General features: G+C 55.1%; 1 protein-coding gene across 1 annotated transcript; it reads right to left on the reverse strand.

Annotated features, from left to right (window-relative positions):
• Positions 1–273: 273 nt before the first annotated feature.
• HSD11B2 (hydroxysteroid 11-beta dehydrogenase 2) lies at positions 274–5,801 on the reverse strand. Its single transcript, XM_038538613.1, has 5 exons — positions 5,537–5,801; positions 1,968–2,180; positions 1,654–1,839; positions 1,406–1,543; positions 274–1,229 (listed from the first exon to the last, which is right to left on the reverse strand). Exons 1-5 carry the CDS (start codon positions 5,799–5,801, stop codon positions 814–816), a joined length of 1,218 nt encoding a protein of 405 aa, XP_038394541.1. The 3' UTR covers positions 274–813.
• Positions 5,802–17,255: the final 11,454 nt, after the last annotated feature.

A 17,255-nucleotide genomic window follows, 5' to 3' on the forward strand; every position in this document is an offset into this window, starting at 1 on the left:
TGGAGCTGGGTCCTGGCCCTGGAGGGCCCCAGGCCTCCCTGTTTGCCTCATTGAGCCCCACTATGCCCTTGGCCAGGGGCACCACCCCCATTTCACTAGGAGGAAGCCCTAATCTGTGAATAAATGAAGGGGACTAGGTGTGAACCACAGAGCCTGCACCCAGAGTCTCAGCCTGTGCTGACCACCGGGGATTCCCCAGGCAGTCCCTAATCTGTCACCCAGCCACAGCCTATCACCCAGGCAGTCACCCCCTCCCAAAACAGCATCTCTGCATTCTAGGAGAAATAAAAATTTGTCTTTATTTAAAAGGTGGCAGTAGGGCAAGTGGGGTATGCAGCCTCCCTGTGGCTAGGGGGCTTGGGTGGGTGGTCAGAGCCCGAATTCTTGAGCCAGTCAAGAAACAGGATTCACCCTTTGAGTTGCAGCACTGAGGCACTGGTGCCTCAAAAAAATCCTGAGGGGGGGTCCCCACCCCACCCAGTAACTCCTTAGTTTGCAGAGGCACTGTCTGCGGGATCCTGTCAAAGGCTACAGCTAAGTCTTGCACAGAACTCCCCATCCAGCTGGGTTCTCCAAGCTACAGGGGTGGAACCTTGTGCCCAGGAGGGTCTGTGTGGGCTCATGAAGCAGTTGAGAGGCCTGGAGGTTTATTGGAGGCCTGGCCTGGGGCACTGACCGAGTGGGTGGGGCTGGGGTCCTTGAGGCCAGGCTCTAGGGCAGACTTGGGGGGGGGAGGGTCACAATGCCCAGGGGAGGGCCAAGGGCTCAAGGGACCTCCTCTGCCGGAGCAGCTAGGCCACCTGTGGGCACTGCTCATTGGGCTGCCATGGGGGAAGGGCCTTCATTTGGATCTGGGTCCTGGGCTGCCTCCTGGGCTGGGGTAGAGCCAGGCTGGCCAGGCCGCAGCGCTCTTGGCAGACAGTGATTGATGAAGAAGGTCTGCAGGAAGCGGCGCCGCAGGCCCTCAGGCAGGTAGTAGTGGATGAAGTACATGAGCCCCAGGCCACGGCCTGGGTAATAGCGGCGGCGCGGCTGAGCTGCCAGCAGCGCGTCAGTGATGGCATCTACGACTGGGCTGAGGTCTGGCAGGGCGAGGCGCAGTGAATGCAGGAACTGCCCGTGTAAGTGCTCAATGTAGTCTTCGCCGTAGGCCTGGAGCAACTCTCGGGGCAGGCTGGCCAGCAGCAGCTGCTTGCGCTGCTCCCAATGTCCCACATTCCGCACGGACTCTGGGAAAGGAGTGGCAAGGTCAGGGTGAGGTCAGTTAGGGAAGCCAAATCCAGACTCTGGTAAATCTACCCCCAAACCACTCCCTGCCTCAGCCAGAGCCATGGCCATTCATCAGACCAGATCCCACCCCAGGCAAGACCACAACCACACACCCCATCCCAGGCCCGACCCCCACCTGTCTTAAAGCAGCCAGGCTGGATGACGCTGACCTTGACCCCCCAGGGCAGAAGTTCACAGCTGAATGTGTCCATGAGCAGCGCCATGGCCGCTTTGGAGGTCCCATAGGCTGCCAAGCATGGGTATGGCATGTCTCCTGGGGATGGATTGGAAGTGGGGCTGCTCAGCCTGGGCCAGAGGCTCTAGCATCCCTCCCTGCGGCTCTGCAGCAGCACCTTTTCTACTCCAGAGGGGAGGGGCACTCACCTGCTGGGCTGCCCACAGTCACTATACGACCCCTCGAGCGGCGCAGCAGTGGCAAGAGACCCTTGGTCAGCTCAAGCGCCCCGAAGAAATTCACCTCCATGCAGCTGCGGAATGTGGCCACAGGGGACAACTCCACATCGGCCACTACATCGTTGTGGCCTGCATTGTTGACCAGGCCCCACAAGCCTGAGGGCATGGAGAAGGTGGGTGAAAGAGAGGAGGAAGTGCTGGATGGAGCCAGCAGCAAACCTCTAATCCCTGCCCATTCATTCCCACCAGCCACGCCCTCTCCTGGAGGAGCTCTGGCCACTGACCTGTGCTGCTGGTGTGGGCCTTTGTGAACTCCAGTGCTCGGCTGATGTCTGCTGGCTTGGTCAGGTCCATCTGCAGCAGCCTTAGGCGAGGGGAACAGCAGGCACGCAGCTCTAGGGCACCAGGGCCATCCAACTCCAACACGGTGGCCAGCACCGTGAAGCCCATGGCATCTAGCTTCTTGGCCGTCTCCTTGCCAAAACCAGAGTCACAGCCTGGCCAGGGCAGGGCAGCCAGTGAACTACCACTGTGGCCCAGTCCAGCCTGAGTCAACTCTAAGGATCCCCAGGGTCCGCACAGGATCTAGGCCCCTAGATATCCAATCTTCCAGCAGCCAGCAGGCCTCCCTCCTCTCCTCTCCCAGGTCCGCCTCTGCAGGCTTTGCCCCTCTGCCCAGCTCTCCCATGGCGGTCAACTCCCTGACTCCTCACAGCTACCTCAAATGGGGCTTACATTTCCCACTTTACAGAGGACACTGAGACCTAGCAATGAGAAGTTGCTTCCCAAAGACTCTTAGCCAGCAAAGAGTAAGGCCAGGACTCTCCTGGAGGTCAGTGTGAGGCCCAGTCTCAGCCCTGGTGTCCTGCTTGCTTTGCTCTCAGGCCTTAGGTTGCATGTGCAGTGTTACTGCACCACCTCCCTCCCTTTCTCGCTGCCCTTGCCCAGGCTTCTTCCTCTTACCTGGACTATGAAGCAGCCCCCTCCTTGGTCCTGTCCCATCTTGCCCTCTTGAACTCATTCTCTACCTAAGCAGCCAGAGGGATCTTTCCAAAAATGACAATATCACTCTGCGGCTGAAAACCTTTCCAAGGCCCCCCTGCCAGTCCTCAGGATGAAGCCCAAGCCCTCTACTCCCATCATCACAAGCTGAGCCCCACTTCCCTTCCATGCCAACATCCCTACTATTGTTCTAAGCTCTAGGCAAAGCTAGAGGCCCATCCCCATCTCACCCTTGACCCCAGCTCTGGGAATTCCAACCAGTGGCAACAGTAGGGCATTCTCTGAGCCCCGACCACTTGCCCCCAGGACAGGCGAGATGATGGATGGAGAAGAGAACAGACCTGCATTTGAATCCCTTCCCACACCCAGCAAGTGTGACCTGAGGTCAGTTACCACTTTGGAGACCTAATTTCCTGTCTTTGGTATGTAGAGAGAGGAACCACCAGGCAGAGTCTAAGTGGGGGCCTGATAAGCAGCAACCCCCTTCCTCAATTGTTCCTCAAATTCTGATCTTGGCTCCCTAGGCAGCCAACAAGGGGAGGGAGAGGGCCACGAAGGAGGAGGCTTTCCAGAGCCTGCCTCCCTGGTGCTCCTGCTAAACAGAAGTTTCACAGTAGCCCTGCTTTCCCAATTTTGGACGCTTGGGAAGCCTTCCCCACCTCAGCCCCGCCCTCTGCTGAGGCAGAGAACAAAGCTGGGGCAGGGGGCTGTGAGCTGGGCTTTATGTGGCTGGGGTTCTGCAGACAACCCTGGGCTGACCGGTCCTTCCAGGGGAAGTCTGACTGGGGAGGCGAGTGAGCACATGTGTGTCCACTCGCCTAAGCTCCCTCCCAGAGCAGACGGGCCCTTCACAAGGAAAACAGAGGCCTTCCAGAGCCTCAGTTGCAGTCCGAACAGTCACCCATGCCTCGCATACCCTCGTGTTCACCTGACACACACAGACACCTGTACATACCTCCAGCCTGCTGGCATATTCACACAGGGGTTCCCTCTCATGAGACCCCCTGCCACCATCATACATAGAGGTGCACACAAGGCACTCAGCCCAAATTCTGACCCCAGGCCGGAGCTCAGGTAGTGGTTTTCAGGGGCATTCTCAGGAAGGGCGAGTGGAAGCTCTGGCAGGCTCGACACTGTTCCTGGCAGGTGAGTCAGGGCCTGGTTACCTCTTTGTCTTGCAATCAGGTGGTGAAAGAGGAAACCACAGAGAAGTTGAAGTGGGCTGGGCAGCACTCTTCCCCTCTCCCATCACAGGGCTTTACAGCCAGAGATGGGGGAGCCCAGACCTCAGATGGCATCCCACCTCTTCCCTCCTTCTCAGGCTCAAGGCAAGGAGCAGTAAGAGCAGCAGCTTGAAGGCCTGTGGGGAGCTCTCAGGACCGACTGCCCACTGGGTCACTAGTACCAGCAGATACCCTGAGCCCTGTGGAGGCAGCTCACAAATTAGAAGGCAGGAGGGGGGCTGTCCAGTCCCTGGGAGCAGAGCTCACAGCCTAGTTGCTGCTTCATCCCGGGGGGGGGGGGGGGGGGGGGGGGTCTGCATCTTTCCTTCCTCAATCCCCCAAAACTTCACACTGTACTGAATTCAGGTCCCATGCATCAGGCCTGAACCCTGCTCTAGCTCCACCCTCTTGTTTAAGCCCCAGAGCCCTCATGCCACCCTTATTCCCACCTCATCTCAGCAGTCTGGCTTCTTGCCTGGCATTCAAAGCCTCTTCTGAGGAAACAACCTCATGTCCCACCATGTCCCAGCAGTCAGGCTGGTTACTGATTGTCCCTACCCAGGCCACACTCACTTCTGTCTCAAGCCTTTGTTCTACATCCACACTTCACCTATCTTCACTCATCCTCTGAGGCCCGGCTCCTGGATGGCCTGTGGGAAGTTCCCTCAGGTCCATCCGATCCTACGGGGCCCCCTACTGGACCCAGCCTCTGAGCAGCCAGTCTGGAGGCAGCCCCCACCCCAGGGCCCAAACACCAGGCAGAGCTCTGAGAACCTGTCCAAGGCCAGGCGGGGTGGGGGAGGACTAGACTGCCCCTCCCCCCCACAGCACAGCCGGTGCCCCCTGGCCTTTCTCCCCCTCCCCACTTCCGCCTGGGCCTCAGGCCCCCCCTCCCCTCCCTTCCTTCTGGTGACAGATTTATTCCCTGCTCCAGACAAAGGGAACTCCGCCAGGCGGCCAGAGGCACCTGAGTACAGCTCTCCAGGACCTCCTTCCTGGGCACTGAAGACCAGGAGGAGAGGAATGTGGGGTGGGGTGCTGGTTGCAGACGCTGGACGGCTACCTCAGCAGTTTGGGGGTGGGTGGCGTGCTCTGAGAGGCAGCTGAATGCCCAGCTGCCGGTCATGGTGACCTCAACCTTTTCTGGAGTCCAAGGATCCCAGCCAACTTGGGGGGTGGGTCAATGCCCCAACTCCCCATCTAAGCGCCTTCCTGTGGCCCCAGGAAAGAGGAGACGGAGCGTCCCACGTGGGCTTGTTAGGCCGACTTCAAGGGGTGACCATCGTCTGAGTCCCTCAGAGCACGCCCCCGTCCAAAGCCTGCTCTCCTGGGAAGGGGCACGCCATGAACCCCGAACTCCGGAGGCTCGTCTTTCTCAGGCAGCCGTCGTCCCTGCGCACCTGCCCGCTCCCAGCCTCGTTCTCCCTCCGACACTCCCCGGCGGCAGGTAGTGAACCCGGACTTAGGAGGTGCCGTGCGCTTCCTACTTGGCTCGCTCTCGGCACCCAAGGGAGGGCGACACTCGCACTCCTGCGCCGGGGGTCCCGCCTGGCGTGGGCGGCTCACGGGGAACCCTCGGGGTCTGGTCCCGCCCTCGAGCCTGGAGTCCCCGCGCTCCGCGCACTCACCGGTGATGAGCACCGCGCGAGTGGCCACGGGCAGGCGCGGCGGGCGCGCCAGGCGGGACAGCGCCATCCAGCCGGCGGCGGCCAGCGCGGCGAGCGCGGCGGGCGGGGGCAGCAGGCGCTGGCACAGCCAGTCGAGCGCGGCCAGCAGCGCCAGCGCCGCCAGCAGCGGGCGGCCCAGACGCAGGTCCGCGCGCAGCAGCTGCAGCAGCGCGCGGGCCGCCACGAGCAGCCAGGCGCCGCCCGACGGCCAAGGCCAGCGCTCCATGGCGGCGGGGCCGGGCCGGGCCGGGCCGGGCCGGGCCGGGGCGGGGCGGGGCGGGGGCCGGGCTGGGGAGCGGGGAGCGGGGAGCGGGGCGAGGGGCCGGGGCGCGGGGCGCGGGGCGCGGGGCGCGGGGCGCAGCACACGCCGGCCGAGGGCGGGAGGGACACTCGCTTTCTCCGTTCGCCCTCGGGCCGAGCTTATAAAGAGCCCCGGGGGCGGGGGAGCGGGCGGGGCGGGGGCGGGGCGGGGGCGGGGCTTCCCTCCACTTCTCACCCCGCACCCTCCTTCGGGCAGGTGCCCCCCCTCCGCCCCGCCCCCACGGCCAGATCTGCTTTCTAAGAAGCCGGAACAAAGTCTCAAAGTTGCTGCTAGAGGAGGAGCCGCCTTGCCGCGGACCGTGCGGGGGACAGGGCCGGCTGGTGTGGCCCTCGTGCCCTGCATCTGTTCACCCCTGCCCCCCGCCCCCCCCGCCCCCAGGTGAGCGCCCCCAGCTCGCACTCGCTCCGGACACCTGAGGACACGCACAACCTCCATCAGCTCCCCGCCCCGCCCCCCGGGACAGCGCCCCTGGGCCTCCCGCCTGCCTGAAGCCGCGGGAAAGCCGCCCCAGCCGCAGCGGGCACACGCGCCGCACTCCCACGCCGTGCGCGGCCGCAGGGCCCTCGCGCACACACGCCCGCTTGTGGCGGGGGCCGGGGGGAGGACTGCCCGGGCCCTTGGGAGTCTCTTGGCCCGCCTTCCTCCTTCCCTCCAGGGCCCCGTCCTGGGGATGCACCAGCCCCACCTCCTCCTGCCACACAAGGGTACGTGTGTGGGAGTGCAGGTGTGTGCATGTGTGTGTGTGGCGGGGGCGGGGGCTAACAGAAAAAGTAGGCCTCCCATTACCTCCAGCCCACCCTCCGACTGATACTCCTAGAGCCAGGCCAGTGGGGACACCTGGAGAGTCAGTGGGGGCGGCCTCTGGGACTCCGGGATCCCTGCCCTACTCCCATGATTCCACAGGGTATAAAATAAGTGATGTGAGTGTGGGTGCATTTCCCTGCCTGTATATATGAAGATCTGTGTTTGTGTGTGGCCCAGCGGCCCCCCATCCTGCCCACCCCCGTGTCTGGCACCCTGCATTTGGCATCCATGCTAGGGCTGTGCCAGGCACTAGGAGTTCGTGCCAGCACCTGGCTGCCAGGCCCTATTCTGAGGGCAGTAGGTACAGCCCATGGCAGAAGGAGTCCCTGCTTTCTGTGAGCCTCTGGACCTTGCCCACTGCTTCATCTGTGCCCGAACTAGGTCCTGGAAGGTCGTGGACCCCTCCCAGCCCGTGCCCATTCTCTATCTTAGGTACTCAGGCTCTGTGCCAGGGCTTAGAGGCAATGCCTCCTCCAAAGTCTTCTCTGCCACCCAGGCATGGCTCCCTGGTGGGCCAGAGGAGTCTCAGGGAGGGGGCTGGGAGCCACTTAAGAGGGGAGGCTCTGGGTGGAGGGCCCATCTCCTGTCCAGAGCCACTTCTGTGGCTTTATGTATTCCTCCTCTTAAAAGCATAGATGGCAGGCTCGCCCTGGCCGTGGGAGTCAGGACTTGCCTGGGGAGGATATGTGTGCCTGCCTTGGGTACATGACCTTATGTATCCGCCTGTGCCAGTATTTGCATACACTTGTGTCTGTGTCCTGTACCATGACCCCGTGTGTGCATGTGACCCCTCTGTTATGTGTGCTCCTGGAGACTCTCCCTCAGTCTAGGTCATCCTTTGGAAACTCAGAGAACATCCCCTTTCTAAATCCTGCTGACTCCTGTTGCCCTGCATCTATGTATGGTCCAGGCTCACAAGAAGACACGGCAACCTTGGCCTGGCTTCCTGACCTGAGCTGTAGACTCTGGGTTTGTGGGACCCTCCCCATCAGCTCTGTCACCCCACTGGAAGTCTGGCTATGGTTTCTTCTGCTTCAGTCTATTAAGGGCTTCCTTTTGGAGCTGGGGGGTGTGTAGAGGAAGAGGTGGGGGTCCTAGGCAGTCTTCAAGGTCAAGTCCACACAGGTAGTGGTACTAGCACTTGCCTGAACTGGCATCAAAACTAGGGGAAGTGGATGTAGGAGTTGAGAGCGGAGACTGAGAAGCGGAATCCTACACTGTCCTGCGAAGGAATCATGAAGGATCCTGACTTACTGGGAAGGCCACGTGGGGAGAAAGACTTGCTGAGGGGGTATAGGGAATTGCCTTTGGCTACAGCGGACAGGATGGCTACAGAGCACATCCAACTGGTCTTCTGGGATGCTCTGCCACCTTGCACAGAACCACTAGTCCTATGTGATATGGGTCTTGTGGGACTGGATGATCTGCCACATTTTTATTTATTTATTTTTTAAAAGATTTTATTTATTTATTCATGATAGAGAGAGAGAGAGAGGCAGAGACACAGGCAGAAGGAGAAGCAGGCTCCATGCCGGGAGCCTGACATGGGACTTGATCCCGGGACTCCAGGATCACACCCTGGGCCAAAGGCAGGCGCTAAACCGCTGCGCCACCCAGGAATCCTCTGCCACATTTTTATATGTGCCCACCCACACCATCCCAATTCATCCTACTCCCAAGGCCAGGAGGCCAGGACCTCTTCCTAGGATTTATGCTGCAACCCCCTGTGGCCTCCTCAGCAGCTGAACCCTTACTCCTCATCAGGTGGAGAGGTTCTGGAAGTAGAAAGAAGGTGGTTCAGGCAGTCAGAGCTGGGAGGGGCTGGCCCAACCCTGTCTGAGGCTTGGTGCCAGCTTGTGCCTGCCCAGGGGCAGAGAACCAGCCTCTGCCAGAACCAGGAGTCTGGGCTGGCAGGGGCCTCCAGGGAAGAGAAATGAAGGGGGGCAGAGGGCAGGAGGCCCAGCAGATAAGGCAGGGCCTGGCAGGGGCAAAGGAATGAAGGGCAACCAGAAGGATCAGAGCCCCTTAGCTATCCCACCCCTAAGCCCTAAACCCACTGTCTCCCCTAGTCCTTAGTCTGACACGCTCCCTCCCTCCCCCACCCCTGCTAGCTACCCCTGGTCTCTCCTCCCCCTTGGTCAGAAACCTGGTGAGCTAAACCCGAAGCTTGCCCCAGGCTCTAGAGGGTCACGGGTTGGTGGAGGGGGTGATGGCAGGCTGGCTCCGGTCTGCTCCAGCTGAGTCTGGCAGCTCACTGGCACCATCTGCTGGCCTTTCTGGAAGGGCGCGGCTCTGAAGGGGATAGAGTGAAGGTAACCGCTGGATTTGAGGGTGGGGGTAGGGACAGAAGCAGGTGTCTCCAAAAGTTCACCCTCTGTCCCCTGGCCACACTGGGGTTCTTGAAGCCAGGACTCCCTTGTCCCCTCTGCCTCCCTGGATGGTGCAGCTCAGAGGCAGCCAAGTCCCAAGGAAGCCCTGCCTTGCACTCTGCTTCCTCCTGGCACCCCACCACCCGTCCCTCCCAGCACAGTGGCAGAGGGGCCAGTCTTCCTGCTCATGGCCAATACCCTCCACCTAGGTTCCAGACCCCATTCTCAAAGATAGCAAACTTTTTTGTTTTGTTTGTTTGTTTGTTTGTTTGTTTTAAGATTTTATTTATTTATGAGAGACACAGAGAGGCAGAGGGAGATGCAGGCTCCATGCAGGGAGCCCGACGCGGGACTCGATCCCAGGACTCCAGCGTCACGCTCTGGGCCGAAGGCAGGCACCAAACCGCTGAGCCACCCAGGGATCCCCCAAAGATAGCAAACTTTTATTGAGTTTCTACCACGTGCCAGGCCCTGTGCCAGGTGCCCTGGGTGTCATAACAACAACTGGCCTCTCCCACTGGCAGCCAGAGGAGCACTTCTTTCACCTCAATCTGATACCACTCGCTGTGCTCCCCCCCTTATCAGCCACATTTCTTTAAAATTGTCTATAATCACCATCTCTAGTCTCCCCACCCACCCCCCTCTAGCTCTGCAGGGCTCCCCCTCCTGACCTTGCCAAAGGTGAACAGGAGACCAAAGAATGACAGACCAGTCCCCAAATACCAGAAACACATCTTTGCTTTCAGCTAACTTGGTTTCCTCGATGCCTCTGCCCTACTGGCCGCTCCTCACTGCTACAGCCCTTCGTCCTCTGGGTAGCTATGAAGCCACTGCTGTTGAGTGTTCTCATCTCTCTGGCTCTCCTCCTCGGTCTCTTCGAGCTACTCTTCCTTGTGGATAGACCTCTGGCTGTGGAGGCCTCATGCTCAGGTCCTCCCCCATCAGGAGTTCATCTTCCTACTCACATGCTGGTGACTCTCAAGCTCCCTTCTGGCCAAGTCTTCCCTCATGTCTCCAGGCGCATTTGTCCAGCTGTCCTTGGATCCCTTCCCTGAGCACCTGTAAGGATCTTCACACTCAGCATATCCAAAGCTGCTCTCATGATCTTCCCTAGTTCTGGCAGCCACTCCCTTCCCATCTTGTCCTCGGTGTTCATTCTGTGTACTGGCCTCCCAACTTCTGCTCTGTTCTTGGGGCTGGGGACAGAGACCTCACAATAGCTCTGTTAGTAGGTATCATCATTATTCTTTCACGTTCATGGAAGTTGACTTCCAGAAGCTAAGAAAATTGTTCAAGTTCTTAAACTCAGGTCCTTGAATTTGAATCTTAGAGCAGCCCCTTGATTCAGACTCAGGCATACTTGAGTCTGGGATCTTGACAACTGTGTTAATGTAGGACCACATTGGGCATACGTGGCCTCTTAAACTTCATTCTGGGGGCAAAGGAGAGCTGGGAATGGTCTTGAGCAAATGAGATACCTTCCCAATTGACAGGAAATGGATTTAGGAAAGGGGTAAGAGTGGAAGCTGGGAGTCCTGTTGCTGCATCTAGACAAGGGATAGAAGCAGAGGTTTTGGGCAAACCTAGCCCAAGATGCTCATAGACGAGCAAGGGCCGAGCCCAGAAGCACCTGGATGCCCAGGCCTCCAGCACATCGCCCATGTGGCATAGGAGCCCAGGAGATTGCTGACTCACTTTTGCATGCCCTGGGCATGAAGTGAAACCCTTCTTTTTTCAGAGGTACCCCGTCAAGGCTGTGCATCTGGAGATTAGGCCATTAGGTACCAGGGAGGAGGGATGGTGAGGCAGGGGAAGCCAGGGGCATCACTTCCATTTTCAAGCTGCCTTGCTCCCTCCTCAGAACTTTTCTTTTGTCTCCAGGATTGAAGGCTGATATTTGGGGATTAGGGCCCTTGAGTCTGAGAAACACTAAGAGAATGTGCTCCGAAGGGTTTTCTGGACCAGCCCCAGGGGAAAGGCCAGCCCCAGTTGAGAACACTTGCCAGCAGAACTTGGCTGACTCCAGGTGAAACCGGTTGTCTTAGATCGTGCAGTGTGGCTTTGAGTTATTCATAACCCTCTGTCACATTTACTGTGTTTGTTGTATGCCAGTCCTTGTGTTCAGTTTGCTTGTCCCTTATTTTATTTATTATCCTCATATTGTCCCTGTGAAGCAGGTACTATCATTACCCCTTCCCATATACAAGAAAACAAACCCAGAGGCTCCTAGGGGTTCAGTGGGTTAAGCCACATATTCCTGGTTTTGGCTCAGGTCATGATCTCAGGTTCCTGGGATAGAGCCCCACATGGGGCTCTGTGCTCAGCTCAGAGTCTGCTTGTCCCCCTCCCTCTGCTCCTCCCCCTGCTCTCTCTCTCTCTCTCCAATAATAAATAAATAAAATATTTAAAAAGAAAAGAAAACAAATCCAGAGAGGTTATGACATGCTATAGATCACACAGCCATCCAGATGCTATGCTCCCAACCATCTGGTCACACTGCCCCCTGGCCTTCAGTCTAGGGGGTTGGCAATACCCAGGTGAAAACTATCAACCTTTTTTTTATCTGCTTCCAGATTAGAAACATGTCTCTGCAGATGTCTGGGCGGCTCAGTGGTTGAGCATCTGCCTTGGGCTCAGGGCCCGATCCGGGGGTCCTGAGATTGAGTTCCACATAGGGCTCCCTGCATGGAGCCTGCTTCTCCCTCTGCCTGTGTCTCTGCCTCTGTGTGTCTCTCATGAAGAAATAAATAAAATCTTAAAAAACAAAAAACATGTCTCCCAATGGTAGAATTAAGGGACGTTGTTAAAACTAATCCAAAACTTGCTTCTTCACCACTTCCATCACTCCTGATTTAGGCCTTTTTTTTTTTTTTTTGGCAGAACAACTGCAAAAGATACAAAAATTAGTTGCTGTTGGCTAGCTGGTTTAATTTATTTGCATATATATAATTCAGCCCCACCCCTGGTGGCTAATACCCCCCCTGGGGAAGCTGTGGCTCTTTTCTGATTGCTGGTGGGGAGGCCTGTGTGCGTTGTTTTTTAAATAAACTGAAACCAGATGGAAGGGGGTTTTGTTCACAGCCTTTGCCTACAATTTTCTCCAGCAAATTCCTTGAAAAGCCAACCACCTATGAGTAGTGCCTGTTCTCCTAGGAGGTCCCTCACCGCTGGTATGCAAATGGTGAGCAGGGTTGGGATTTCTGAAAGTGAAATAAAGAGGCAAAAGAAGCTTCTTGGGTCAAGGGCTTTCTGGAATGCGGGGTCATCTCCTCATGGAGCCCCAGTTTTAGGCCTGCACTTAGAGTTTGTGTCCTCATTCTCCCCTTCTTCCTTGGAGTTGGGGGTTGGGCTGGTGGGTGGAGTCTTGGGCCGGGCTTGAGTCAGAATTACCCAGATGAATCACTTAGTGAAAATTTGGATTCCAGACCCCCACCTATATCCCATTTGTAGTGGTAACTGCTGGTATGAGACCCTAACTCTTCGGATGGATTGATTTCTGAGTCAGTGGAGCGGGTTATAACCCCTGAAAAGGAGCTCAGGCCATTCCCGTTTCCATCTTGAGAGGACTAGTTGCTCAAGGTGGTTATCGAAATATTTTTAACCAGCCAGGTCTAGGCCTTTTGTAATGTCCCTGGAGCACCTCATTAAGCGATTCCTTGTTCAGAGAGATGAAGAAGAAAATGCACCCACTGGTCACAGTGTCAGGGGGTTAGCATTTTCTTTGGAATGTGAATTGGGTATTGTCATAGTGAGGTATGACCCAGTCCCCGGGCAGGGGAGAACACTTCTTTCCCAGCTCCAACCTTCATTCCTAGCTCAGAACACTATTCTTTTGGATTGCAAGCCTTTTCAGATAATTGTGTCAGGTTACATAAGGTTTCGAGATATGAACACTCAAAGGAAATTCCGCTGGGAACAGGCCTGAGAGGTTCCGGCACATAATTTGCTTTCAAGTATTCGAGGAAAAATTCAGGTGTCTCAGTCCTGCACATTTCTGAAATAAAGTCCTAACAGCCAGCAGCTTTGTATGCATGCACCATTCCTCATGGAAATGAGCAAGCAAAGAGAGATCTCATGCGGGATGGAAATACCCCTCCCGGGGGAGCAGGGCCGGAAAGGGGAGGTCATTTACAAAGAGGACCGCTTTGACCAGGCTGCCATAGACATTCTCACCAGCACAAAATACCCCCCCCCCACCCTCCCTTGCGTCTTAGGTAACACATGTGGTAGATACAAGCCTTCAGTTTTCCAAGAAACATAAAATAAAAACTGAATTACTGGCAGAAAAGCTTTAAAATCTTTAGTTCCTCGGACTCTGTGGGCACATTTTTCACACACCATGATTTTTATTACATTTGCCTCCAAGGGACGGCCCTGGAGCAGCTCTGTTGCATAAGGCGCTGTTTCCAAACACCTTGTCTCCAACTAGAGACACAGAATAAGTTTTATCTAGGTCCGAGAGAGTTCTGGAGGGGTGACATCGTGTTCCAAGCTGCACTGGTTATAGTCAACAGTGGGAAAGCTGCCAGAACCTTCTCACCAAGGAAGCTAAGAGAATACTCTAAATACCGTGCAGTACTTCTTTCTTAAAGCACAAAGTAGTCATAAAAACCACTTAACAAGGAAAAATTAATGGGAGGAAAATGTCCTGAGTGTAGCAAATAAAAAAAAGCTTTACAAGGCAATGGAAAAAATAGATTTACTATGTTAAAGGGACAATAGTATAGGAAAGTCAATTTTTATACCAAAAATAATTCAACAACTATCATCTACTCTACAAAAGCCTTCACAAAAGAATTCCTATGAGAAGTACTATCTTTTCGGGGTGCCTGGGTGGCTCAGTTGGTGAAGCGTTTGCCTTGGGCTCAGGTCATGATCCCAGATGTCCTGGGATGGAGCCCCACGGAGTCAGAAGGTCCCTACTCAGCAGGGAGCCTGCTTCTCCTTCTCTCTCTCCCTCTGCTGCTCCCCGTCCCCCCCCACCCGCTTGTGCTCCGGTTCTGTCAGATAAATAAGATCTTTTTTTTTTAAAGAGAGAGTCTGAAATGTTCTTATTTTTTTTTTTTTTAATTTATGATAGTCACACAGAGAGAGAGAGAGAGAGAGGCAGAGACATAAGCAGAGGGAGAAGCAGGCTCCATGCACCGGGAGCCCGACGTGGGATTCGATCCCGGGTCTCCAGGATCACGCCCTGGGCCAAAGGCAGGCGCCAAACCGCTGTGCCACCCAGGGATCCCGATAAATAAGATCTTAAAAAAAAAAAAAAAGCACTATCTTTTCATTTATTCCTTCCATTCTTCTTCCCTCCCTCCCTCCCTCCCTTCCTTTCTCCCTTTCTTTCTTCAGCAAACATCTGTGGAGAACTCACTGTGTTCCAGGCTCTGTGCTAAGGAGCTAGATAAACATCAACCCTCCCCTTGTGGTCTCTCTGGCTGGCTGGAGGGACAGCCCCTAATCAGATCACTATACAATCAAGGAGAAACAGTCAGCAGAAACAAGAGTCCCATGGTGCTATGGGAGTAACAGCCTCTTCTATTCTGAGGGTCAGAGAAAGCTTTCCCAGAGGAACCGATGTTCCAGGTAGCAACAGCATGGGTGCAAAAGGCCCTAGTACAACCGTGAGCCTGGTCGTTCAGGAAACGGAGGCCATGAGGCTACAGAGGTCACCTGGAGCCAGGGGGCGCAGGAGGTCTTGGAGGCACTGTGAGATTTTTTTTTTTTTTTTTTTTTTTGAGGAGGAGGAGATTTTGATTCTAATTTCATGGTATATTGAAATATTGCTCCCTGGGGAGCAGGGAGAGTCATGATCATTGTAAGTAGGAAGTAAAATAATCTGTTTGGCTTTTTTTTTTTTTTTTTTTGACAGCCAGAAGATGTGAGGAGAATGGATTGATGGGGACAGCGAGCCCACAGCGGAAGCAGAAAGACCAATCAGGAGACTACTGAGCTTACCAGGGCAAGAAATGCTGGTGGCCATGGGGACAAGATAAGTGGATGGGCCGATTCATCCAGGGTTCATTGGAAAGGGTACTGTGACCCAGAGAAAGTGGACCCAGAGAGCAAGAGCTGTGGCTGACCACATCCCCACCCCTGGGGGCTAATTTGACAATTAACATTTAATTTTATTAGTTGATAAAATGGAGAGCATCATCTTCCTGCTGGAAAGACAAGCAAGGTCTAGATGATACGTATCAATGTCTACTACCAGCTGAACACTCTGTACGTTAGAAGTATGAGCACAGTTTCAGTCCTCAACACCCTCATGCAGGAGCTGTTGTTACCCTCATGTCACAAAAGAGCCAGCTGAGATTCACAGAAGTTGAGGACTTTGCCCAACTGGTGATGGCAGAGCTGGGATTGAAACTGCTAATTACTTGGGACACCTGGGTGGCTCAGCGGTTGAGTGTCTGCCTTCGGCTCAGGGGGTGATCCCAGAGTCCTGGGATCGAGTCCCACGTTGGGCTCCCTGCATGGAGCCTGCTTCTCCCTCTGCCTATGTCTCTGCCTCTCTCTCTTTCTCTCTCTCTCATGAATAAATAAAATCTTAAAAAAAAAAAAAAAAGAAATTGGTAACTACTGAGCTGCCCAGGGACAAGTGACAAGTCTCCAGGAGCCTAGGCATACAATGGCTCTATTTAAGGACGAGCTGGTTTGGCACAGGGTGTGGCAAGCTGCTTTTGCCTGCCCCAGAGGTCTCTTCTTTCTGGTTCTAGGAGTCATGAAAGCCAGCTTGGAATCCTTACACACACGTGTGTAAGCCCTGAAAACCACAATTGGGTCTTTTCTCCCCCTGGCCTGGGCTCTTTCACCCCAGGTGGACCTACTATGCGGGTGAGGGGCAGCCGCTGTGGGCAGGAGCAAGTCCTACCTCAGGGGCTGACTTCCGTCTCAGAAAAATGTGCCTCAGGTTTCCATACAAATTAGCCAAAGGGGGCAGGAGGAGCTAAAGCAATACTCCAAGTAAAGGGAACCCTGTGGGAAGAGGTTCAGGGGTGGCAGCAAATGCTGCCGGTTCCAGGAGCTGCATAATCCCCACAAAGGGGGATCCCTGGGTGGCGCAGCGGTTTGGCGCCTGCCTTTGGCCCAGGGCACGATCCTGGAGACCCGGGATCGAATCCCACGTCGGGCTCCCTGTGCATGGAGCCTGCTTCTCCCTCTGCTTATGTCTCTGCCTCTCTCTCTCTCTCTCTCTCTGTGACTATCATAAATAAATAAAAATTAAAAAAAAAAAAGGAAAAAAAATCTCCACAAAGGACAGGATGCTGAGGTGGATAGGAACTCGTTGAGCAGGCCTTTCGTAGCTATGTTTTAGTGTTTCAATCCATCCTATATGCCAAAGGGAGCCCTGGACGTATCTTGCACAGAAGACTGAGAAGATGGTATTTGAATACTGAGAAGATTTCACTGCCATCTGTCTGGCCTGGAAGCATGCAACATGTCGCCTTCTTGAGTAGGTGACTCCCTGAGTGGTGTCAAGTTCTAGACTGGGGACCATACTATGTATGGCAGACTCAGGAAGAAGATGATCAAATGGCCTGTGCTTTTTTTCTTTTTTTAAGATTTTATTTATTTATTTATTTATTTATTTATTTATTTATTTATTTATTTATGAGAGACAGAGAGAGAGAGAGAGAGAGGCATAGGCAGAGGGAGGAGCAGGCTCCCTGCAGGGAGCCCCAATGTGGGACTCAATCCCAGGACCCCAGGATCACAACCTGAGCCAAAGGCAGACACTCAACCATTAAGCCACCCAGGCGTCCCTAAGGGCCTGTGCTTTTTTTTTTTTTTTTAATTTATTTATGATAGTCACAGAGAGAGAGAGAGAGGCAGAGACACATGCAGAGGGAGAAGCAGGCTCCATGCACCGGGAGCCCGACGTGGGACTCGATCCCGGGTCTCCAGGATCACGCCCTGGGCCAAAGGCAGGCGCCAAATCGCTGCGCCACCCAGGGATCCCAGGGCCTGTGCTTTTAAAAAGCAGTTAGCCAGGGGTACATGTCTGGCTCAGTCGGTAAACCATGGAATCTCAATCTCCGGGCCATGAGTTTGAGCCCTGTGTTGGGCATAGAGCTTAATAAAAATAAGTAAGTAAGTAAGTAAATAAATAAAATAAATGAAAAGCAAATTTCGCCAGAGGGAGTCCTTTTCTCAGACAGCCTGGCTTGGAATCACTCAGACATTGAGG

The sequence above is a fragment of the Canis lupus genome, chromosome 5, assembly GCF_011100685.1.
Source record: "Canis lupus familiaris isolate Mischka breed German Shepherd chromosome 5, alternate assembly UU_Cfam_GSD_1.0, whole genome shotgun sequence".
Classification (NCBI taxonomy): domain Eukaryota; kingdom Metazoa; phylum Chordata; class Mammalia; order Carnivora; family Canidae; genus Canis; species Canis lupus.

What these genes read in the sequence shown, in the direction of transcription:
- HSD11B2 (XM_038538613.1), bottom strand. Translation starts at nt 5,801, where the DNA reads ATGGAGCGCTGGCCTTGGCCGTCGGGCGGCGCCTGGCTGCTCGTGGCG. An exon ending in TCGCGCGGTGCTCATCACCG is followed by an intron (nt 2,181 to 5,536) that starts GTGAGTGCGCGG and finishes TGCCCTGGCCAG; the next exon opens with GCTGTGACTCTGGTTTTGGC. An exon ending in GCCTGGCTGCTTTAAGACAG is followed by an intron (nt 1,230 to 1,405) that starts GTGGGGGTCGGG and finishes CTCCTTTCCCAG; the next exon opens with AGTCCGTGCGGAATGTGGGA.